The sequence below is a fragment of the Talpa occidentalis genome, unplaced genomic scaffold (assembly GCF_014898055.3).
Source record: "Talpa occidentalis isolate TD23 unplaced genomic scaffold, MPIMG_talOcc4v2.1 talOcc4.10, whole genome shotgun sequence".
Taxonomy (NCBI): domain Eukaryota; kingdom Metazoa; phylum Chordata; class Mammalia; order Eulipotyphla; family Talpidae; genus Talpa; species Talpa occidentalis.
The window spans coordinates 84,137,332-84,162,496 of record NW_023600993.1 but is presented as its reverse complement, the minus strand read 5'-3'; the positions used below and the strand labels follow the sequence as shown (position 1 = coordinate 84,162,496).

The window sequence follows — 25,165 nt, the reverse complement described above, 5'->3', positions numbered from 1 at the left end:
ATAAATAAATCTTTAAAAAAAAAACACTGCGCATAGCAACTTTATTAACCTTAGTAATTAATAACCTCATTAATAAACAGAAAAGTAAAAATCCAACTTCCATTAAAAGTAGAAAAGATGAGCAAAACTTGACTTATTCATACAACAGACTACCTCAGCAATAAAAAGGAATGAACTACTATTAATGACAAAAACTTCTGGCTTTTCCAGATTGAATATTTGTAGATTAGAACAGCAGCTTTAAGACAATCCATTAGGATAATGAATGCATTCAAGTGAGTGAATCTTAAATCGTTTGTTGAGTGAATAAAGCAAGATACAATAAGCACCCACTATGTGATATACTTATATCCAGTTTAAAAACAAGGTAACTGATCTATAATTATGAAAGTGTAAGATAGTGGTGGGAACAGGGAAGAAGGAATTGATGGAAAGGGGTACAAAGGAATTTTGCAGAAAGATGAAAGCATTCTATAGCCTGATTTTAAGTGGTGGTTACATGGAGACATACACGTGCCAAAACTCCCTGAATTGTACACTTAAGATCTATATAATGTATCACGTGTGAATTATCCCTTTAAAGAAAACAAACAGAAAATAGTGATTGACACATAAGAGGCACTTGCTATATACTGATATTCCTTTCAACTCCAGGTTCTAGAAGTACATGTGGAAAAAAATACGATTGAACCTAGCTTTACTTCTCAAAATTGATTCCAAATATATGGGTCAGTTACCTGCAAGTCCCAAATTATCAAATGGTTCCTTTAACTTACATGATGAAACTTGGTCATACAAAATGAATTGAAACAAGTGAAATGATTTTTATTTATTTTTCGGTAGTGTGAAAAAGTAGAAAAGCATTAAATTAGCAACTAGAAAACCAAGTTTTCTAGTGTTGGCTCTGGTAGTTAGCAGTTCTGTGATTTTTGGTGCATCAATACACCTCTGTGCTTCAGGTTCCTTTGCACTAGTGAAAAACGGAGATGATAATTCTTTCCTTATGGACTACTTAAGGACTTTCCTTACGGTGAGATCAGTGGACACACACACACAAAAACACCCTGAAAACTGCAATGGGAAGTATTCTATTCCACAGCAGCAGTTGCCTACAATAGCTTTTATTTTATTGACTATTGAATATTTGTACATACACTATATACATATTGAGTATATATACATACCTTCCAATTTATCCCTGGGCGAGCAAGTGGAATAAATCTTCCATCAAACATATGAGAAAATGGCCCGTGACCTTAAAAACAAAAAGCAGCCTTAGAACAAGAAAACTGTTTGCAAATTGATAAAAATGGAATCTTTTAATCTTTTTAATTTAACTAGCATATCAACAGAAATTAAAATCCATAAATACATCACAAAAAAGGGCAAATCTTTCCTTCTTATTTCTACAGGAAACAGAACTCTATCAGAAAACAAGTCCTTCAAAGAGAGGTCTCTAAGAAATAAGCACAACTTAGTGAGTTAAACTTTTATTCTGAAATTTTGCCCTTCCTAATTTTTGCTGTTAAACTTTCCTTTCTTTGATAAAATAATGGTAGCTGAAATTTTAATGTCCTTCCTTACTTGACTCTTTAAAAATTTGTCAAACCATAAAAAAAAAAGAGAGAGGTCACTGAATCACCAGAGTTTGCATAAATCTGAGTAAAATGACAGCCTTATGTAGCTAAAAGGAATGTAAATGACAAAATTTTTGGCATCTCCAGATTGAGTATTTGTGGATTAGAACTGCAGCTTTAAGACAATCCATTAGGGTCAGGAAGAAAATATTAGAACTTAATTTTATTACTCTCATTCTTTATAAACACCTATCTTTAAGTAAAATTCATCATGTACATATTCTATAATAAACATACACATATCAGGCCCATACCTAGGGATTTTACTGACGACTTGGGCAATCAGAAATGAAGATGACTAGTTTCTCTTATTTGTATATGATTTTAAGGTTCCACATTTACTATGATGAAACTCTGTTGAAGCACAACTGTGGTGTTATCAGCATTTCCCTATTAGTGAGTTCCTGGCCTGGAGGGAGCCCACAAGAGACCAGCACAGAGATTTTTTTCAGTGAGTACACAAAGGTTCATCACTAAGGGGCTCAGATTCCTGGGGATCTATCAAAGGTTTCCAAATGACTTCCTCTTAAAATAGGAAGAATTAAAATACCAAGAATCTGTTATATTTACCATGAGGAGTACTATTTATACTGAAATCTTCAAAGGGATAGGCTAAAAAAATGCCATATCCCTTTAAGTACCTGGCTATTGGAACACAGCCACAGGGGAAACACAACCCTCAGGATCCTACAATAGGTATGAATTAACATAAGGATAGGGGTAAAAACTTCTGTGATAAAAGAAGGCAAGATTATCTTTTTTTTAAAGATTTATTATTATTTATTTATGTATACAAGAACTGGGTGTAGGCAGGGGTGTGAGAGGGTTCACCAGAGACAGAGTGGGGAGCAGAACAGGTGGATCTACTAAAATATACTGCTGAGGGGAGCACCTGGTAAGACAGGAGAGGTCATCTCTTGGCTTGGGATCCAGTGCTCCAGTGGCTGGTGATAGCTTGACAGCTCTGAGACTTAACCCTTACGCCACCAGGGAAGCACTATTTTCTCTTTCTTTATCAACGGTAAAGGATGATGTTATTCTACTAGGTTGTGCACCAAGACATCACATGGGTCAGGGAAGAAAAGGAGTTCTTGGGCCTCCCTGGTGGCGCAAGAGTTTATGCACAGCACTATAAAGCTATCCGCAGCCTCTGCAGCATGAGTTCAATCCATGGGCAGCCAGGGAGCTACCCACATGGCACAGCAGACCTCTTCTGTCTGGCCCATTGCTCTCCTCAGTAGTGTATCTCAGTAGATCTGCCTATTCTGCTCCCTACTCTGTCTCTGGTGAATACTCTTACCCATCGCAGCCCTGGTTTACACCCCAGTTCTTGTATGCATAAAATAAATAAAAACAAATCTTTAAAAAAAAACTTCATCCTTTTTCTTGTCTTTGTTGCACACTAATTGTATTAAAGTTCCTTTCCATTAAAGGTCTTACTCAGTAGAGTATGTTTTCTCTTGACAGGCGGATGACAGCACCTATTTAGAGTGGGCAGGTTTAGGGTTCCTGGGCTGCCCCTCTTCTTGCCCAACTTACCAAGGTCATGACAAAGTCCAGCAATCTGAACACAGAGCTCATCACGTTCATTTATCTGCAGTTCAGGTTGCTTTTCACGCAGTTCACGAACTAGACATCCTGCTAGATACCCTACACTGCAGAGCAGAAAACAAAACAAGTCATACTTCTGTTTGAAAAATGAATAATACCTCTGGCCCTTAAGAACTTTAATATGTGGGGCTTCCCTGGTGGTGCAAGGGGTTAAGCGTCAGCACTATGAAACAATCTGCAACTACTGCAGCATGAGTTCGATCCAGAGATGTGACCCACATGGCGCAGCAGACCTCTCCGGTCTCACCCACTGCTCCCCTCAGCAGTGTATTTCAGTAGATCCGCCTGTTCTGCTCCCCACTCTGTCTCTGGTGAATCCTCTTGCCACCCACACCCCCATATCTCTGGCCTACACCCCAGCTCTTGTATGCATAAATAAATAAATCTTTTTAAAAAACTTAAATATATTTCTCAGTAGTGGGTGTGGTATGATATAGACATTTGCTGAGGTTAAACCGTATGCTGAAACCTAGAGTTTTATAAACTGTTACTTCAATAAAAAAGAAAAAGAAAAAATATGTATTTCTCATGTTTTCTAATATATATCTTGGTCAACTTAACAGAATAGTCTGTTTCAGAGCCAGGCACAAACAGAGAATTCCAAAGCGATACTTCTTATCTCAGCATCACTCATCACTAAAAAATGCAAAATCTAAACCACAATGTGATACCGCCTCACACGCACACACCCATTACGATGACCATTATATAAACACACACACACGAATATTATTCAGCTTTTAAAAAGAATGAAATTTTGACCTATGCTACAACATAGATAAACAAGGAAATTATGCTAAGTGAAATAAGCAGTTTTGCAAGATGTAAAACTGCTGTAGCTTGCAGAAGTTACAAATAATGCATTATTCACTGAAAATAAAGTATCAATGATAGTTAAAGAGTTTGTTAAATAATCCAAGTGACAATTAGAACCCTGGAAGCAGTCTGACAGATTTTATTCTGTGAGAATTGTTCCAATAAACAGTCTGAATTTAGCGGATACAGGTAGAAACAATACAGGTAGAAACAATGAGTCACTTACATTAAGAAAGTAATTATTCTTGATAGGTGGGGAAAGGGTTTGTAGTTCCAACTTGTCCTGACCTAAATATTTGTTGATGCTAGAGGAAAGTAACTCAGAATACAATTTTTTCTTTGCTAAGGAATGTACTGCAGAGATTCAGAGCTTGGGTATCATTGTCAAATCTTTTATTATCTGAAAAGACTGACTTTACGTTCAGGATGCAGCTACCTGCATTAGAGGATGAAGCCCATGAAGATGGCCTTGCTTCCCTGTCTGCAAGATAGGGGGTTGATCCCTGGAAAATTTAAAAAATTTTTTTTAGATTTATTTATTTATTTATACAAGCACTAGGTACAGTCAGAAGTGTGGGAGGGTGAGAGAATTCACCAGAGCCAGAGCGGGGAACAGAACAGGCAGATTGACAAAGAAATACACTGCTGAGGGGAGCAGCGGGGCGAGATAGGAGAGGTCTGCACGCCATGTGGGACCCTCGCCTGCAGCGGGGGAACGAACCGGCGCTGCAGAGGCTGCGGGCAGCTTCGCAGCCCAGCACTCAACCACTGCACCACCAGGGGAGGCCCTGATCCCCAGAAAATTTTATAATATGTTGACAGTGGATATATTTAATACTATTGAACCACACAATTAAAAAGGATTAAGATGGTAAATTTTACATTCTGTGTATTTTAGCTACAATTTTTTTTTAAAAAGTAGAACTGTTGGCGTTATGATGCTTGCAACACAGACTGAAGATAAAGCACCTCACAAATGTCAAATGCACTTTTAGCACTTCCTTAGTTCTGTATGAATACAAAATCTTTCTTCTCTCCTAAATTCTGAGCTCCATGACAATAGAGACAATTGTTATTTACTGGATTCATAGGGCCTAGTAAGTTTTCACTAAATATTTTTGATGACTAAATAGGCATTTGAGTAGATACATGTTTGGATAATTAAAAACGCTTCAAATCGACCTACACACACAAAAGCAATACAATGTGAGTACTTCATGAAAATCTAGAAAACCTAGTAGTCCAGTTCTTCCCAGCCATGTCCTTTCAGCTCTACAGTTTATAATGAAAAAGCAGATTGTGTGAAAAGAGGTGCTACTTTCTATATGTCTGTTCATGCTTTTCTGATTTGCATATTTTCTGATAGCTAAGAAAATTATCTGGATTCAAAGGGCAATTCTATACAAGACTAAGTAGGGACTACTTTATTTATTAAATAATTAATATTTATTATTTATTAAATAATTTATTATTTATTAAATAATTAAACTTATAAAGTTATTTGTTAGTAACCAACCCTGATAGTTATAATATAAAAACATAAATATTTCTTCCAAATGATGTGTCAATAGATGGTATTTCATTATCTTTCCAAGAAAGATCTGAGGGCTTATAAGAATATAAAACAAATAAAATATAGCAAGATAAATCTCAATTTTCTCATCAATAAAATTATCTTTACCATTTGGTAAAACTATTCTCTAAAAGAGGAGACATTTATTTCATGAGACAGAGAAGGTTCTTAGTGACTAAGTTCCCCACCAACTCCCTTCTTACCCCAGACTATGTTCAAATCGATTGTGTGAAGCTCCAGGGAAAACATAGTAACCGCCTCCCAATTGTTTGATATATCGAAGCCGCTGAAATTGAGGTGTGTCAATGATTCGAATGAGGAGAGGATGAAGTTCAATGTGGCCATGGATAGGATCATTAATTACCTAGAAAATTATGTTTCAATTAATATTATTAATAATACATAACTTCATTGAAAATTTTTGTGCAGTCATCCCTATACACAATCCAAAGTTAAAGCTATTTGCTTGTTCTAAGTAAGAACAATACTAAGGGAAATGACAAGACATTAATATCATTACCTTACTTAGGTATCACTACCAGAGAGATCAAGTATATTCGATCTGGGTAAATCTTACTTCTTCCTAATGGATTCTAGTAACAGAAAGATAATGATCTTAATCATTTTACTATATATATATGACTAATTAGCCTTTATTTATTTATTTTTTTAAATATAAGGTTTTTTTTAATTAATTAATTTATTTATTTATACAAGCACTGGGTACAGTCAGAAGTGTGGGAGGGTGAGAGAATTCACCAGAGCCAGAGCAGGGAACAGAACAGGCAGACTGACGAAGTACACTGCTGAGGGGAGCAGCGGGCAGCAGGAGAGGTCTGCGCACCATGTGGGACCCTCACTGGTGGCCAGGGATTGAACTGGCGCTGCAGAGGCTGCAGGCAGCTTCGCAGCCCAGCGCTCAACCGCTGCGCCACCAGGGGAGGCCCTAATTAGCCTTTAATAAGTTAGTGTTGAATCAAATGAAACATATTTAAGACAGTCATTCACATCATATAAGTCGTATCACTACAAAGTCAATGACTAGAATTTGTACCTTTGTTAAACAATTCAACCCTGTGAATGTCCTTATCAGACAAGAAAAAGTTTCACAATCTTTAAGTTTATGAAAATTACATATAGTAGACCCTTGAGCAATCCATGAGTTAGAGGAGCCTTTCTATTTCACCACCCAATGCCCCAGTCAAAAATCTCAATATAATTTTTTACTTTCCAAAGAGTTAACGATAAACTAGTCTATATCTTTCCCTTTATATAAGATCAATGTAATTACCATAAAACAAATAATGACCTATGAGCCTCCCTGGTGGCGCAGGGGTTAAAGTCTCAGCGCTATAAAGCTATCACCAGCCACTGCGGCCTGAGTTTGCCCCTGACCAGGAAGCTAACCCACATGGCACAGCAGACCTCTCCTGTCTTCGCCCACTGCTCCCGTCAGCAGTGTATTTCAGTAGATCCACCTGTTCTGCTTCTCACTCTGTCTCTGGTGATCCCCTTACCCCCAACCCCTGCAATTCTGGCCTACACCCAGTTCTTGTATGCATGAATAAATAAAAATAAATCTTTAAAAAAATACAAATAACAATTTATCATTAAAATTATCAAAGAACAATTCTGTAATCTAGTTTCATTCATTTACAGATCTAAAATCCCCCACTATAAATTATTTCATGTCAGAACGCATGGTGAACAATTTTCATGTTTTTACAAATCTGGATTCAGAAGCCAACTATACTAAATTTAGTATGAAGAAAAATGAGTTAAGAATAAAAGATGGCAGGGCCTCCGTGGTGGTGCAAGAGATTAAGACGCAACCTATGAAGCTATCTGCAGCCACTGCAGCATGAGTTCGATTTCCAGCCAGGAAGCAACCCACATGGCACAGCAGACCTCTCCTGACTCGCCTGCTGCTCCCCTCAGCAGTGTATTTCAGTCTGCCCATTCTGTTCCCCACTCTGTCTGTGGTGAATCCTCTCACCCCCAACGCCTCTGGCCTGTACCCCTATTCTTGTATGCATAAATAAATAAATCTTAAAAAAAAAAAAAGATGGTGACCTTAAGCTAGGCAATAGTTTCTTAGATATAACACCAAAAGCAAAAAAGGCAAAACAAAACAAAAAAAATAGGGCCTTCCTGGTGGCCTAGGGGTTAAGTCTCAGCACTATCACCTCCATAGCCTGAATTCAATACCCGGCCAGAGAGTTAACCCACATAAGGAGCAGCAGACCTCTCCTGTTTTGCCCCACTGCTCCCCTTAATAGTGTATTTCAGTAAATACACCTGTTCTGCTCCCCATTCTGGCTCTGGTGAATCCTCTCACAGCCCTGCGCCTCTGGCCTACACCCCAGTTCTTCTATGCAAGATAAAATAAAATAAAATAAAATAAACTGAACTACATCAAAAATTTAAACTTCCGTGTTCAGAAAATCACCAACAAAAAGTGAAAAGACAGTACAGAAAATGGTAGAAAATATTTACTTATCATATATCTAAAAAGTGACCTAGGGCCTCCCTGGGGGTGCAAGGGGTAAAGCAAAGCACTGTGAAGTTATCTGCAACCTCTGCAGCCAGGGTTCAATACCCAGCTACCCACATGGTGCAGCAGACCTTTCCTGCTCATCTGCTACTCCCTTCAGCAGTGTATTTCAGTCAGTTTGCCTGTTCTGCTCCCCACTCTGTGTCTGGTGAATCTTCTCACCCCCTGCACCTCTGACCTGTACCCCAGTTCTGGTATGCACAAATAAAGTTTTTAAAAATAAATAAATAGGGCCTCCCTAGTAGCATAGGGGTTAAAGACAAAGCTTTCAAGCTGCTGCCAGCTGCTGCTAGCTGCCCCACCACGAGTTCAATCCCCAGAGGCCAGGGAGCAACCCACATGGCTTAGTAGACCTCTCCTGTCTCGCCCGCTGCTCCCCTCAGCAGTGTATTTCAGTGGATCTGCCTGTTCTGTTCCCCACTCTTTGGTGAGTCCTCTCACCTCCCGCACCTCTGGACTGAACCCACTTCTTGTGTGCATGAATGGATAGATCTTTATAAATAAATAAATAAATAAATAAATAAACAAACAAATAAATAAATGGTGACCTGTATCCATAATATATAAAGAACTTTATTTAAAAGACTTATTTTTATTTATTTATGTATACAACAACTGAGGTGTAGGCCAGAGGTGTGGGGGGGTGAGAGAATTCACCAGAGACAGAGTGGGGAGCAGAACAGGTAGATCTACTGAAATACACTATTGAAGGGAGCAGTGGGCAGAGACAGGAGAGGTCTGCTGCACCAAGTAGGTTAGCTCCCTGGCCGGGGATTGAACTCAGGCCGCAGTGGCTGACCATAACTTGAAAGCAGTGAGACTTCAACCTCTGCGCCACCAGGAAGGCACAATACATAAAGAAATTTTACAATTTAAATTAGATTGTGAGAATAAGTGAGCAATTTTGTGAACTTTCTAAAAAACATTAACTTGTACACTTTCAACGAGTAAGCTGAAGTTATGTGAACTGTATCAATTCTACATAATTGTTGTATCACTTTATATTTCAAAAACATGATAACTCAGATTCTTCTTACCTTCATTGCATCAACATGACGTGGACCCAGTTGCTGGATATAACTAATCAGTTTCCGTCTCTCACCCAAGGAACTAAAATTATAACAGGTTAAAAAAATCTGTCATCAATTACTTAATAATAACTCATGGAATATTTAATAGATTATAGTCAACTCAAGATTATCTACACTAACAGAAAAAGAAGTCAGATTAAAAGAAACAATAAATAATACAAACTTAATCCTAGAAACTTTTCTTTTAGCTGAGCTGTAACCAAGAGTTACAGCATAACATATATTAACCTCACTGCCCAGTATTTTCCTAAGCTAATCATTTATTTAAAACCCCAAACAGAAACTATTCATAAAGAATTTCCTGATTAAAGGAAATAAATATAGCCACTAAAAAATCTGAAGACTTTTGTTTTGGCAAAGTTTATGGCAAAATAAATTCTTAAAACAAAGATCCCGGGCCAGAATACTTAGGTTATGTTAAGATTTTATTTCTGACAGCCCTCCTGCCTACTTATGGCTGTGCATGTACCTCTTTTTTTCTCCTTTTCCTAATAAACCTGTCCTGTTAAAATATAAAGATTTTTATTTCTGCATTTCTAATGCAAAATGTAATCCTTGTTACAACCCATATCTACATTTAACATAACAATGTCCTTATTTTCTAAAAAAATCTTTTAAATTAGCTAATTAAAAAAAAATTGGGGGCCTCTCTGGTGGTGCAAGGGGTTAAGTCTCAGCACTATGAAGCTATCAGCAGCCATTGCAGCACACGACTTGGATCCCCGGCCAGCAAGATACCCATATGGCACAGCAGACCTCTCCGTCTCGCCCACTGCTCCTCTCAGCAGTGTATTTCAGCCAATCTGCCTATTTTGCTCCCCATTTTCTCTGGTGAATCTTCTCACCCTCCCACACCTCTGGCTTATATCCTAGTTCTTGTATGCATAAATAAATAAATCTTTAAAAAAAAAATCAAGTGACTATAAGAAATGCTTGTTTAAACTGGATTCCCCCTAGAAAGCTGAGTCCAGAACAAGAGCTTACATAAAACAATTTATTTTGGGGCATGAATCCTGGGAACAGGAGTAGGGGCTAACAAAGGTGAAACAAACAGGAAAGGAGGCAAGAACAATACAAGGATACACTAAATTAGTTGCAATGATATCATTTTGGACAATTTCAGCTGATCCCACTGGGATCTTTAAAGGTAGCAGCTTTTTTGGGCCTCCCTAGTGGCCTAGGGGTTAAGTCCCAGAGCTATCACTGCTACTGCCTGAGTTTGATCCTCAGCCAGGGAGATAACCCACATGGCACAGCAGACCTCTCCAGTCTCCTCTGCTGCTCCCCTTAGCAGTGTATTTCAGTAAATTCACCTGTTCTGCCCCCACTCTGTCACGGGTGAATCCTCTCACCCCCTGTACCTCTGGCCCACACCCTAGTTCTTTTAGTCAAGAAAAAAAGTAGCATCATTCTGTCCAGTAGAATTTAGCAATGATGGAAATCTACATTTGCTCTGTCCAACCATTAGTCATAAGCTCTAAGTGGCTATTGAGTACTTGAAATATGGCTAGCCTAACTGAAGTATTTAAATTAATTTAAACATGTAGCTAGTGGCTACCATATAAGGAAACACAAGTGTAAGGAGTCCTGCAGAATCTACCTTTGAATTAAAGGTGGGCACATAAGTTGTATCACATAATGTTCCTTTTGAAATTGTCTGTTTTGTCCACTAATGTGTCCTAAATTCTAGAAGAATGTCTAACACGTAATGAGCACTCCATAAATATTTGTTGAATAAATCAATAGCATTTGGGTCTACAAAGTCTATGATTCTCTAAAAAGAAAGGATATTGGAATCTCAAATAATAAGCAACACTTATATGCAAGAAAGAGGTAGTACCGGGGTGGGGGGCCTTTGAGGGGACTAAGAGGCTTGAAAATTATGAAAGCGTCATAAGGTTCTTTTTTTTTTTTAAAAGATTTATTTTTTATTTATACAAGTACTGGAGTACAGGCCAGATACTCAGGAGGGTGAGAGGATTCACCAGAGACAGAGCGGGGAACAGACAGGCAGACTGATGAAATACACTGCTGAGGAGAGCAGCGGGTGCAACAGGAGAGGTCTGCCGCACCACGTGGGATTCTCACCAGTTGGCCGGGATCGAACCCGCGCTGCAGAGGCTGCGGAGAGGCTGCACAGGCAGCCTCACAGTGTGGAGCTCAATCGCCTGCGCCACTAGGGAGGCCCAGGCGTCATAAGGTTTGATCAAAAAACACACATTGAAAGACAGCTAAATGTTCTAAAAAGATCTTTTCTTCACAATCTCCTTCCATTACTATTTACTAAGGGAAAGTGCATGAGGCCATTCAGTATAATCCTTTGTATTGATTCTTTGGTTACAGTTACCACAAACAACATTTAGCTAAGTGGAATTCCAGAAGAAAAGATCATATTTCACTACTGTTGCCAAATTCCATAATAGAAACTAAGTCTCCATTTTAAGGAATATTTAAATATTGGATCACCTCCAGCCATACATTGGAATCAAAGTCTCTCTCTCTCTCTCTCAACATATATATATATATATATATATATATATATATATATGTATATGTGTATATATATAAAGTTTACAAGGGCTTATGTACTAATCACTTTACATACATTGTATCATTATTAGTATCCATTTCACAGGTATAGAAATTGATTACATAATTTGTCCCATATCAACAACTAACAAGCACCAAACTACTTTGTCATAACTACTAGTCACAAACTACTTTGTATAGTGTTTCTAAATCTAATACCGCAAACACTACAGTCTAAGATAGTTTTAGGAAAACCTAGAAATATATTCAAAATAAGGTTATAGTCTTGATTTTTCTTGCTAACATGTCCCCCCATCAGTTCTTATTTCTTTTCTAGTGTTTAATATTCAACTATTCTGAACGTGAGAATAAAAAGTTGTTTACTACAAATTTCATTAAGGTTTGTCAGCAAAATTTTAAAAATATGACTCATCAGTTATATTAGACATAGGATTTGCACAACAGAAACAACTGGCGAACAATTTTAAAATGTGCCACAAATTTATATGAGGATAGTTAGTATTAGTGATCTTGGAGTTTATCCCTCAAATGTAAATAAAATGGCTATAAGTATTCTTGGATTCAATGTGAATTTATAGTTCTTACCTCATTCCAAGATTTTCAAGAAGGGAATCATCAAGAAAGGGCAGTAATGAACCTGTGATTTTATTTTCTACGGAAAGAAAGGAAGAGAGATGAATGATTTCAATATTTAGAGCATATGATCTTTGATTTCTTTCAAATTGGATCTATCAGAATTTATTCAGATCAACATTTTCTGAGGATTCATTAATCAACTGGACTGTCTCATGTCCTACTTTTTAATTGCTACTTGGAGGTCTTAATTTTAATAAGATGATTATACCAAGAAGCTTTTTTTTTATAAAGAAGATGATAATTTAAAAATTATTTCAGTAAATTTGCATAAGCTCAGTTGCCAAAAAACAACAACAAACCTGTGGGGTTTTTACCAAGTTGACCCCTTTCTGGGGTGGGGAAAATTCTTTCATTCTTAAATTAGTCATGTAAAAAAATAGCCTGAGGGTTTCCCAAAGTGTTAACTTAGTTCTAAAACCTCCAACAAAAGCATGCAATACTATACCTCTAAAGGCTTTATATATGATTTGTTTTTTCTTTCTCTTTTTATATAATTAATTCTAGTCCTTCCTGACCTAAGATTTCAAAACTCTAGACTACTTTAAAACAATATCTTTCTGAAGCTAACAAGATGAGGAAGTAGTTTTCCAGAAAGAAAGAGTTTAAATGAAAGTGGCTTTTTTTTGTATTTTTTGATCATGAAAAAATAATGTAAATAAATTCAACAATTAAAAATACAGAAAGTATAAAATATCAATTTAAATTTTCCTAATAGATAATCACTGTTAACATTTTGGTTAATATCATTCAAGGCATTCATCCATGCAACTAGGTAATTTTACATAAATGAGATTATGTTGTTTATGACCTACTTTTTCATAGCTAACATGTCATAAACTTATTTCTTGCCAATTATTAAACTACATCATTTTAAACTGATGACAGTCTTATCTTCCATAAGATATACTATGTAGTAAGATATATTTAACTACTTTTTTTCAGAGCCATAAGCTCCTTGCCCCTAAAATGAGCATAACTGAATTTAAATAGAGTTATAAAGATTTTTTAAGACAAAAAACATCAAGAGCACAGACCATTATCTCACACAAAGTAAACTTTCAATAAATGCTAACCATCACTTAATTATTACTATTATTTAAAGAATTCACTCAGGGGCCTCTCCGGTGGCGCAGCGGTTGAGCGCTGGGTTGCGAAGCTGCCCGTGGCCTCTGCGGTGCCGGTTCGATCCCCGGCTGCTCCCCGGCCACCAGAGGAGGGTCCCACATGGCGCGCAGACCTCTCCTGCCGCCCGCTGCTCCCCTCAGCAGTGTACTTCGGTCCTTCTGCCTGCTCTGCTCCCAGCTCTGGTGAATTCTCTCACCCTCCCGCACTTCTGACTGTACCCAGTGCATGTATAAACAAAACAGACAAACAAACCAGCAAACAAATAAATAAAGCATGCCTCTAAAAAAAAAAAAAAAAAAAAAAAAAAAAGTGTAAAAAAAAAAATAAAGAATTCACTCAGTACCATTCAGAACTTCATCTGCAAATGAAAACAAGACTTTTATTTGAGATAGTTATGGAGATGGTAATCCAGAAGCACACCTTAACAAGGCCCTGTGAAACTCCACTCTGGAGTAAAAAAGACACTTTATACAGGCAGAGTTCCTAGAGGTAAACTAACAAAATTCTCGAAAAGGGGAAATATAAACATGCAAAAGGAGGAAGCCTGGCTTTTTAGTGCATATGAACAACAGATAGCCCACATTGAGGCTCAGGTTTGTTTGGGGCAAGTTCATCATTTGAGTTGCTAAGTGGTCGGGTATGGTATATGTGCATAAATTCTACTCTCCTAATGACCTCAGATTCTGTTCTGGACAACCTCCTTTATTTTAATTTCATTTCTCAGTACAGTCACAATTATTGATAATTATTATTTAGGTAATTTCTACTTTTTTTGCTATCTATAACCAATGGTTAGATGAATTGATCTCTGATCTTTAAAAAATAATCCTGCATATATTTTTTGACATCTGTACGCTCCTACCTGTAAGTTTCCTAGAGATAAAAAGTATTGCCAAGCTATCCATGGTTGAGCTCAACAATCAATATTTTCCATCAGTTTCACTGGGTTACCTATTTCTCCTATTATTAATATTTAAATATCTTCTCATCTAAACAGTTGGTATTTTTTAAATTGCTATTGAGACTGAACACTTTTGTTTACTGGTTTGTTGTTAATTGTTTGTTCTTGTATTTTGCTCATTTTTCTATTGGGGTGCTTTCTTCTTTCCACTTCTCTTAATTGATTATGTTCTCCAGTTATTCAAAAAATTGGTTTATTTCCTAATTGTTGAGAGAAATTTGATGGTTTTTGATGAAAACTTATTAAGTTGTAGCTGGCATGAATTATGGAGTCCAAAGACCTAACTTTGAAATCAAACTCCACTTTTTTTATTGCTGTGTGACCTTGGAAAGTTATTTAATACTCTGAACCTCAAATACATCATCTATTTAAAAAATATATGGTTAAGGGGGGGCAGGGCAGGGAAAAATATATGGATGATAGCATCTAAAAAATTCCAGGGTTCTTGTTGTGAGAATGTATTCCCTAATGAGGTAAGAGCTCCAACACCTTGTGCCTGGGTTTGTCAAATAAAAACATCTAGACTTAGATAGTGAGATTTAGAAAGATTACCACAATAAGGAGAAAGTTCCCACTTTAGAAATCTGCAAGCAGCTCAAAATCAAACAGAAAATTGTAGGGCTTTTTATAAAGTGAAGAAATGGGGGCCTCCCTGGTGGCACAAGATGTTGTGTCACAGCGCCACAGCAGCACAAGTTTGATCCCCCTCCAGGGAGCTAACCCACAGGGCGTTAACCTCTCCTGTCTCGCCCACAGCTCCTCTCAGCAGTGTATTTCAGTCAATCTAAGTGTTCTACTCCCCACTCCGTCTCTGGTGAATCCTCTCACACACACCCCACCTCTGGCCTACACCCCAGCTCTTGTATGCATAAATAAACAAATCTTAAAAAAAAAAAATAAAGTGAAGGAAGTACAGGCAGAGAAAAGCAGAATGTTTGGAAGGAAAGCGGAACCAGCAAGAAAAATGACCCTACTGGTGTTTGTCAGGACAGTGTCCTGTTGTGCTCAGCTCAGATCCCAGGGAAAGCTGACAAGGGGCATAACCCACTTTTTCAGTGCTTGCTCAGGCTTGGGGGCAACCACAAGTTCAGGGGTCTGCAGGAGAGAAAAAGAGAGGCCTAACTGACAAAACAAAGAGAAGGAATTGTGAAACACCAACTAAAAATAAGCAGTATCTTCTGGTAGCATTGTACTAGACTGTGGATTCAAGAGAACAGATCATTCTGGAAGCAGATGAATTAATCTACAGAACACCATTGAACAGACAGCCAACACATAGCCAATCACATTTTGGAGCCAGAAAAATTAAACTCCTTTATCACCACCTGTTGCTACTACAAGGAAAAAAATCCACTCCAACAGAGAACAGGGGGCCGGGAAGGAGAAGAGGCACAATTTCCCACACCCATTCAAGCTATCTTTACTACCTGAACTACTGATTTTATTTTGACCCAAGTCACCAGAGCGGAGAAACAGGGCCCCACAATTGCAGAAGTTTGCTGGATTTGCAAACCACATCACTGCCCTCTAGAACAAGCCAGAGGATAAGGGGTCACACCCATCACAGAGAGCTGAATGCATTTCAAGTGGTGGGATGGCTGCTTGAACTTGAGTCAGTAAAGTCACTTAACACAACCTACACACCTCAGGTGAGATGAGACCAAACTGTGAGCTGCAGGGAGTTCGCTGGTCAACTGAACATCCCAAAAATGCTTTTGGAGAATAAAACATGATCATTACGAAACTGAAGTACAATCAACAGGTCATTCTGGGCCCTCCTGGGATACTATGGTTTGGATTGGGATATTAACAAAACAAGCTCCTCCCTTTTTAGGAAATCCCCAAATTGAGGAGGCAAGCAGAGGAAAGCAAAACCTATCAGCACCAAAACACACCCTAACTTGGCAAGCGTGCCCGAGCTGCGGTAGCAGAGGGGTCTCCCGAGACCGGGGCGCCCGAATGACAGCAACCACACGACCGAGGGACTCGAGTCTCTCCTGTCCAGCGCTGGGGCCGCAAGTTCCCGAAGAATCCCAGCAGAACTGGACCGCCTGCGCCGCCCAGATTTGCAACCCAAAGTCGGCTTCCTTCCCACGAGACCCAGACGCCCCATTTCGCCTCCCTCCACCTCACCTCCTGCCTCAGGTGCCCCCCTTCGGTGCCTCTGGCGCCAGATCAGCCTTCCCCCCTCGGGCCCCTTTCTCTGGCTCTCCGCCGCGCCTCAGGTTTCCATTCTCCGCCTCAGGTCATCCCTCCCAGGGCGCCCCCCGCCTGGGGTCCCCACCCCTGCGGGTGCCTCCCGCATCAGCTCCCCCTTCTCCGTGCCGAGGCCTCTGAGAGGCACTTGCTCACTGTATCAGGGCGCCCCCTCCGCAGGCCCAGCGGCCCCCGCCTCGGATCGCACCCCTCGCCCCTCCAGCCCCAGTGCCCCGCTACCTCGGAAGCGCTGCAGCAGCCCCGAGTCTCTGAAGCCACAGTGCTGCAGGTAGCAGCACACCTGCTCCGGATCCCAGGTTTTATGGTTCGGGTGGAGCTCGAGGCGCGGGGACATCTTCGCCTCTACGATAGGGGTGTTTGGCGGCGTTCTCGGGCTGCTATCGCATCGGGCCCGCTTGGGGGGCTTCTCGGAGTCGGAGCTCTGCATGGCCACAGCCGGCAACCCGCTCCACACAGTCAAGCACCGCGGCGCCCGCTCCGCGCGCAGGCGCACTGGCGGCCGGCCCCGGTGGCGAGTCAGCTTAGTAGAGCCGGCCCCCGCCTCCGCGCAGGCGCACTGACAGCTCAGCTGGGGCGCCCGCGGCTCAGCCACTTTGGCCAGCTGGTTCCTTGCGCAGGCGCCGTGACAACTCAATGGTCTTCAACCTCGCCCAGGGGGTTTCCGAGAAAGGGCTCTGCTCGAAACCGAACCAAGGGCGGTGCCAAGTAAAGGCTGTGTCGAGAAAGATTGAGTACACACCCAAGGAAGTCCCGACACAGTCCTTAGCCGGGGCTTTTCGGGGTGAATTGAGGGTACCCTCTGCTGAAAATCCCAGGCTTGTCCCTGGCCGTGTTTCAGAGACCCAAACCTAAAAGGCCACCAGGCTGCCAACATCTTGGGAAAAATGGGTAAGAAGCAAAACTGAAAGATCTTGGAATGACTTAAAACAGTATGTGAAGGTATTTTCTTGCATTTCACAAGTTCTACAGTATTAGGCTTTACCAGTTGACTGGGCTGCTAGAGCGCCCTGGATATGCCTAGCCACAAACCCTATTAGTCTTATCTTTAGGTTGCTATACAGAATCCGTTACAGGATAGAGAGAGGGGCCCCCCAAAACCCCCAGACCTGCCCACTCTAAATAGGTTCTGCCATTTGCCACATCAAGACAAAACATACTCTAGTGTGTAATACCGTCAATGGAAGGGAACTTTAACACAGTCAATGTGCAATACAGAAAAGGGGTAGAATGGGGATGAATATAATTTCCAAATCAAGCACCCAAAGATACCCGGCCCCTTGTAAGTAAGTGTCCAGACAAACAGGGTTGGCCCAAAGCAGGGCCTCTGCGGCCTGACTGAAAGCCTGCCACAAGTCTAAGGCACCTGCTGGGGAGGACCCAAAGGAAAAGGGCAGAAGGGGTGTCTGGAAGGAAAAGAGCAAAATCAAAATCAAGATGAAGGTTGCCATTAACCTCCCCAGGGGTCTCTCACCTACATCTGTTTCAAATGGTCCAGGACCAAAAAGCAAGTGCAGCTTCTTCACATGTCTCTCTGCTCCATGAGCCTCCTCCAAGTCTCCTCCTTACTCTCTATCCTTCTTCCTTCCTTCCCCAGTCTCTCCAGCTTCTTTTTCTCCCTGCTCAGCTCCACCCTCCCTTGGGTGGGACAGGGATCCTGGCACCTTCCCTTTTCCTGAAGACCACCCTGTTACAGAATGGACTTCTCTCCAAGAGAATCCTCTCCACCCCAAACACCGGGAGTTTAAGGAAACAAATTGGCCAATCTGATTAAAATTTATCTTCAATAACTTTCACTACTTGGTGGTAACAGCCTCTGAAAATGCCGCCATTGCCCTCCCTATATCTTCTCTTCTTGATAGGGGCTAGGGAGGAGGAGTAGATCTGGTGAGATGCTAAGCTGGTAGAGTAGGAAAACTGCACACATGTACTGCTTATGGCCTGTCTGCTCTGAGTTAATTTTCCAGCCCAAGGACATGTCTGGAGGAGTGCGAGGAACCAGTGCTATCAGAAGACCAGCTTCAGCACACTAGCCAGATGTCCAGCAGGGTGATAAGTTGCTCCGTGGTCTGTACATCACAATCTCCTGGCAGCAATGAAGGCCTGCTTACTGCTGAATTCTCTTTGTTCAACTCACGATAAAAAGTCACCTGGAAATGAAATGTTAAGGCAGTTTCTTTAGGATATTAGCCCTGCCTTCTAGATTGCCAGCTGTCTGATTAAAGCACACTTTAAAGATTCAATTCCTGTCTCTACTTTATTGGTAATTGGTGGTGACAGAACTCCGGTATTCCGGTTACACTATGACCATGGCAGGACTCAAACTTGCCTATAAAACTTGGTCCATGCGGGCCTCCCCTGGTGGCGCAGCGGTTGAGCGCTGGGCTGTGAGGCTGCCTGCAGCCTCTGCAGCACCGGTTCGTTCCCTGGCTGCCGGCAAGGGTCCCACAAAAAAAAAACCTTGGTCCATGCAATTAACTGGTAAAGGAGAGCTCCTATCTCTGCTAGAGGCAACACCCATCCCATCAACCCAGCCATGGACCCCCCTCTAAGGGATAAATGATGAATAATTCAAGCAGTATGAACTAGTGATCTAGTGGTGACACAAAATATTCTTAGCAAACACAGAGTTTTACTGTGTGCCAGGCACTGTTCTACAGACTTTGCAAATAACTTGAGTATCACAATAGCCTGTTAACCTAAAAATCAAGAGACAGTAAAAAGGCAAAGCATGCTTATTTGGAACCTAAGAATTGCATTCAAGGGAGCACAGATTTGGCTAGAAACCCAGTGTCTCAAGGAGGAGCAAAAGGCAGGGGGTTTTATGAAAAGAGAAGGATGGGTCATTAGTGATGAAAAGCAAGCCTAGATTTGGACTTCACTGATTGTTCAGACAAAAGGGTCACATTGGCTTCTTGAAATGTAAGCAGCTTAGTCCAGATCAAGAGTTTATGAAAAACAGACGTAAGTGGAACCACTTTAAAATAGCGTCAGAGAGGGCCTCCCTGGTGGTGCAGGGGTTAAAGACAGTGCTATCACCAGCCACTGCAGAATGAGTTCAATCTGATCCCCTGGCTGGCAAGGGAGCTAACCCACATGGCACAGCAGACTTCTCCTGTCTCGCCCGCTGCTCCCCTCAGCAGTGTATTTCAGTAGACCTGCCTGTTCTGCTCCCCACTCTCTCTGGTGAATTTTCTCACCCCCCACTTGCACCTCTGGCTTACACCCCAGTTCTTGTGTGCATAAACAAATAACTCTTTTTAAAAAAATAAATAAAATAAAATAGGGTCAGAGTTGTCATGATGGAAAAACTGCTTACTGGCCATTTGTACTGGGCCATAAGACCCTTGAAGATGACCAAACAGTAGTTGTTTCAGGAACCCTTGTTTGAGAATCCAGTAGAATGGACTTCTGATCATAAAGGACAGATGATTATGGACTTTTGCCAGAGGATAGAATCAGTATCCAGTTATGTATGGCCAAGAATAGGTTAAATGATCAACTAATTAACTCTATTTTTTTTAAAGATTTATTTTATTTATTTATGCATGCAAGAACTGGGGTGTAGGCCAGGGGTGCGGGGTGGGGTGTGGGTGAGAAGATTCACCAGACAGAGTAGGGAGCAGGACAGGCGGCAGATTGACTGAAATACACTGCTGAGGGGAGCAGCGCGTGAGACAGGAGAGGTCTGCTATGCCATGTGGGTTAGCTCCCTGGCAGGGGATCGGGATTGGACTTGTGCTGCAGTGGCTGTGGAGCTTCATAGTGCTAACTTAACCCCTTCTGCCACCAGAGAGGCCCCAATAAAATAAATCTTTAAAAAAGGGGCCTCCCTGGTGGCCCAGTATGTTGAGCATTGAGCGTAGCACTGGAAAGCTATCCGCATCCTCTGTAGTGTGGATTCAATTCCGGCCAGCCAGGATATACTGACATGGCATGGCAGACCTCTCCAGTCTCACCCGCTGCTCCCCTTAGCAGTGCTTTTGGTCTGTCTGCCTATTCTGCTCCCTGCTCTGTCTCTGGTGACTCCTCTCATCCTCCTGCACCTCTGACTTGTACCCCAGCTCTTGTATAAATAAAGCAAATCTTTAAAAAAAAACTGTATTCTAAAATGCAACACTTTAATCCTAAATAAGCACTTGACTGCCTCTAATCTTAGCCTTTTATGTTTAGGTTAACAAGTTCAAGGAACAGATGACCAAGACAGTTTCTTTAGAATGGATCCCCCAGCTCCATTTTTTAAATGCCTCCTCTTTTGTCAACTTTTACAAACCTTACAAGGTAAGGAACTGAGGTACAGAGAAATAACTGAGTAATTTGCCCAGTTTCACACAGGTTGGAAGTGATGAAGCCTATATTCAAACCAAGGCAATATGGCCTGACTCCAAAATTCCTGCTCTTGGGCCTCCCTGGTGGCCTAGGGGTTAAGTCTCAGTGCTATCACCACCATGGCCTGAGTTTGATCCCTGGCCAGGGAGCTAACCCACATGGTGCAGCAGACATCTGTCTCTGCCCGCTGCTCCCCTCAGCAGTGTATTTCAGTAAGTTTGCCTGTTTGGTTCCCCACTCTGTCTCTGGTGAGTCCTCTCACCCCCTACACCTCTGGCCTACACCCCAGTTCTTCTACACAAAAGAACCCTGAAGTCTCTGGTCTTAATCACTTACCAACAATTGCTTATTAATGGGAGTTTTGATGTAAAATATTTTATGTGAATAAACCCCAATATTTCAATTGTTCCCTTTTACCATAGGCCTGTGGGGGTAAGTACAGAGTTGTGTAGTTGTCTTCCTTTTTTGCAGGAGGGCCAAGCCCAGAAAGTCCCAAAATAGTTTGGGGAAGACCAGTTCAAAGACTTATGAAACAGAAACAAGGGTGGTGAAGGAGGCAACAAATCGCATACATGTGAAAGGCATTTCAACTCAGAAATGATTGTTTTGAAACTTGTGTTTATTAAACTTGTGAGGAACAGGGAGAGAACAGGGTGGGGCCAGGGCCCAACGGTATACGGTAATGGGGTGTAGTTGCTTTTTCCTGGGTGAAGTGTGGTGAGCCAGACCTGAGCAGGGATGAGCCCATTTCCCTGAATCATATACAGTGATGTAAATGAATGTTACTTCTAGTAAATATATAGGTTTAAAATAATTTTTTAAAAAATTGTGGGTGGCACCACAGCAAGGTTTCCAGGATAGTAGAAGGTGATATCAGCAGGATTTTGGGTTAAATCAATTGGGTTTACACAAAGCAGTTTCTATGGCAAACTTTATTTTTCTATTTGCTTGCTTTTATTAAAAAAGTATAATTTAATGACGTATTTCTTATTTCCCCACCCCCACCCCAATCTGCTATTCTAAGAGCTCAAGATCTAACACAATGTGGTTGGTTATTTGCTCAAGGTCACTTGACTGATCAAAGTGACAGAGTTGAAATTCAGAGCTGCCTCCAAAGCTTGGGCACTTTCCAGTCTGTCACTTCACTTAACTCCTCTTCCAGGTGGTGATCCCATCCAGTCAGTCATTCCACAACTTGTAACAAATATACTAGACACAGACCCTGTGCACATTAAAGAGAAATGACTGCTCTCCTCTGATGCCAGTCTCGCTTGTTAGAACTAGAAAAGACTAAAAACCTTTACATAAAATCATTACATAAAACCCTCCCTTTCCTTCTACCCACCCAGCTGAACTGAGCAGTTCTATTTCTGCTTGTGGTTTTACCTCTCTCCACAGCTTCATTTTCAGTCAATGCTGCTGGTTCTCAATGCCAGCTCCCATCACACTCTGGTTCTTTGGTCTACTTCCTCTTCATCCTTTATGAACTTAGCCTCCTCAGCACATTCCTTTTTCCATCTACCGAAACCCCCAAATCAAGCGAAAACTCTTTTTAAACAATTTCATGTAAGATTTTCTTACCATATAATGCTCAAGAAATAAAACCTAGAAAACAAAATGTAGAAAACATATGTATACATATACACATATAAATCCAAAGAGCACCTCCTGGTATGTGCTTTGTAAGTCCCTTTCTATTACCGATAGATATAAAAACTTATCACCAGGTCTGAGAATTCTTTTGGGAATTAAAAAGAATTGTCAGAATGACAATAACAACCATATTTGACTGCCCATTATGAATCAGACTTTCTACCTGTGCTTTATTCTATAATTTTGAGTCCTCAAAACAACCTCATTAGAACAGTTTTGTGTTAGTTACGCTTCTCTGGTTATCAATACATTTATTCCTTCAATAAATATTAATATTTACTGGGTACTTACTATTTGCCTGGCATCTGGGACACATCACATGAACAAAAGAAACAAAAACCCTTGCCCTAGTGAAACTTTTATTCTAGTGGGGGAGACTGGCAATGAAGAATAATATAAATGACAACAATAAACTTATATGTAAGAATTTGGTGCTGTGGAAAAAACCATTAAAGAGGATAGAGTCACAATTTTGGAAATATTAGTCATAATAGATCCTTTGAAAAAGTGACATTTGAACAGAGATTTGAAGGAGATGGGGAAGTCAGCCATGTAGGGATCTGGAGTGAAAACATTCCAGGTGAAGAGAATAGCAGGTGCAAAGGTGCGGCACCCCCTCCCGCGGCAGAACTCAAGTGATAACAATCTAGTCCTTGATGTTTGGCACGGTCAAGGTACCGAGCACGCGGGAAGAACACACTGCACCCCGAGAAGAGTACTGCGGATAACACATCGGACCCCGAGAAGATTGCTGCTGATCATTATGCTCATAACATGTTTATTTTCCCTGTGTAGCAAAATAAGTAACCCTTTGTCTGTTCGTCTCCTGACTCCTAGGAACGTATCTGGTGATGGTACTGTAACTGAACTGTCTTCTGCTGACTTTTCTGATCATGAGTTGTTTTTCTCTAATTCCTTGAATCGTTCTAATTTTCCTCATTTCGTGGAATTATTGTATGAATTAATTGACATTTAAATATAATAGCTAGAAAACTCCCCCCAACAGTCAAGACCTCACTTGGAGTTGTTTATGTGATTGGAAAGCGCTTTTGGCAACCACCCCGAGGTGGTCCTGGAAAGAATGAAGTTAAATACATAATCCCAGAACCCACTGATGAGCTTACGTCATATACAGGAATCTACCTGAATGGTGAAAGAATAGTTAATATTGAAGGAAAGAGAATTAGGTGGCGCCCTTAAGTCTCTGGGACAGAATTGAAAGGTCAGGATTACCATGGAATTCCTATTCATCACAAAGTAAAGTTAGTTACTTAAAAATGGTTTTAGCTAGATTCAAAGATTACTGGAATTTAGAGACACGGAAAGAAGTTGTCAGAGAAATTGAGGCACTTGAGTTAGAACTAGCAGAACAGGTTCAGCAATATAGTAACAATGTTTGTACTTCATGTATGGTTAACCACATATGCTTAGCAACTTGTAATCATTGCCTAGAAAATTGTATTATGTACCTTGCTATGGAACACTGCACACATTTTTGTGGAAAACAAGAAAATATATCTTTCGTGTCAACATTAATTTTTGTTGAGAAAAATAGAATTATGTAATCCAATGCTGTTTGAGAATGTATAAAAATGCATGGTGATTTGAGCACATTACAGTCAGATATTCACTCCTAAAGTGTGTCTGTCATTTATGCGCCGAATCCTTGACCATCCTGCACAGTTTCTCATCCCTGAGTCGGCGTTGCTAGTCTACCGCTGCGCTGGTCCGCGGCAGGTGGCGCCCAATGTGGGGCACGACTCAACTCAACATTAAAAATTGCGCCTGATGCCGGTTCGATCCCTGGCTGCTCCCCGGCCACCACAGGAGGGTCCCACATGGTGCGCAGACCTCTCCTGCCGCCCGCTGCTCCCCTCAGCAGTGTACTTCGGTCCTTCTGCCTGCTCTGCTCCCCGCTCTGGCTCTGGTGAATTCTCTCACCCTCCCGCGCTTCTGACTATACCCAGTGCTTGTATAAATAAATAAATAAATAAATCTTAAAAAAAAAAGAATAATTTAAAAAAAAAAATTGCGCCTGAGAGAAGGTGAGTAACGCTGCACTGGTCCGCGGCACAAAGGCTCTAAAGCAGGAGCAGGCCTGGAGTTGATCAACAGTGAGGAGACCATTGTAGATGGGCAACATGAGTGGAAGGTAAAGTTCTAAGAGATGCATGAAGTAGGGTGCAAACCATGTAGGAACATGAGGGCTACGTGTTGCAAACAGCTCAGAGATCCTGTCTTTACAACCCCCATCTAGAAATGAAAGAAAGCTTCTGCTCCTCCAGTAAGGGAATGACTTCAACAAGCCTGGATTGTCTTTATTTCTGGATGAATCACTGTGGACAATTGCTGTATTATAACATGTTTGACCCAATCAGGTAATATATTACCCTGCTTGGGAGAGAACAGTCTAGT

General features: G+C 40.9%; 1 protein-coding gene across 1 annotated transcript in view; it reads right to left on the bottom strand.

The window, feature by feature from the left end:
* The window catches only part of SAMHD1 (SAM and HD domain containing deoxynucleoside triphosphate triphosphohydrolase 1), a 48,916-nt gene extending 31,669 nt beyond the window's left edge, over positions 1 to 17,247 (bottom strand). The window contains exons 1-6 of the mRNA XM_037495505.2: positions 16,991 to 17,247; positions 12,418 to 12,484; positions 9,229 to 9,301; positions 5,841 to 6,001; positions 3,177 to 3,292; positions 1,185 to 1,255 (exon numbers count right to left, since the gene is read on the bottom strand). Coding sequence (XP_037351402.1) covers positions 1,185 to 1,255; positions 3,177 to 3,292; positions 5,841 to 6,001; positions 9,229 to 9,301; positions 12,418 to 12,484; positions 16,991 to 17,198 — 696 coding nt within the window. The 5' untranslated portion in view covers positions 17,199 to 17,247. The remainder of the gene's footprint in view (positions 1 to 1,184; positions 1,256 to 3,176; positions 3,293 to 5,840; positions 6,002 to 9,228; positions 9,302 to 12,417; positions 12,485 to 16,990) is intronic.
* Between the last annotated feature and the right edge of the window lie 7,918 nt (positions 17,248 to 25,165).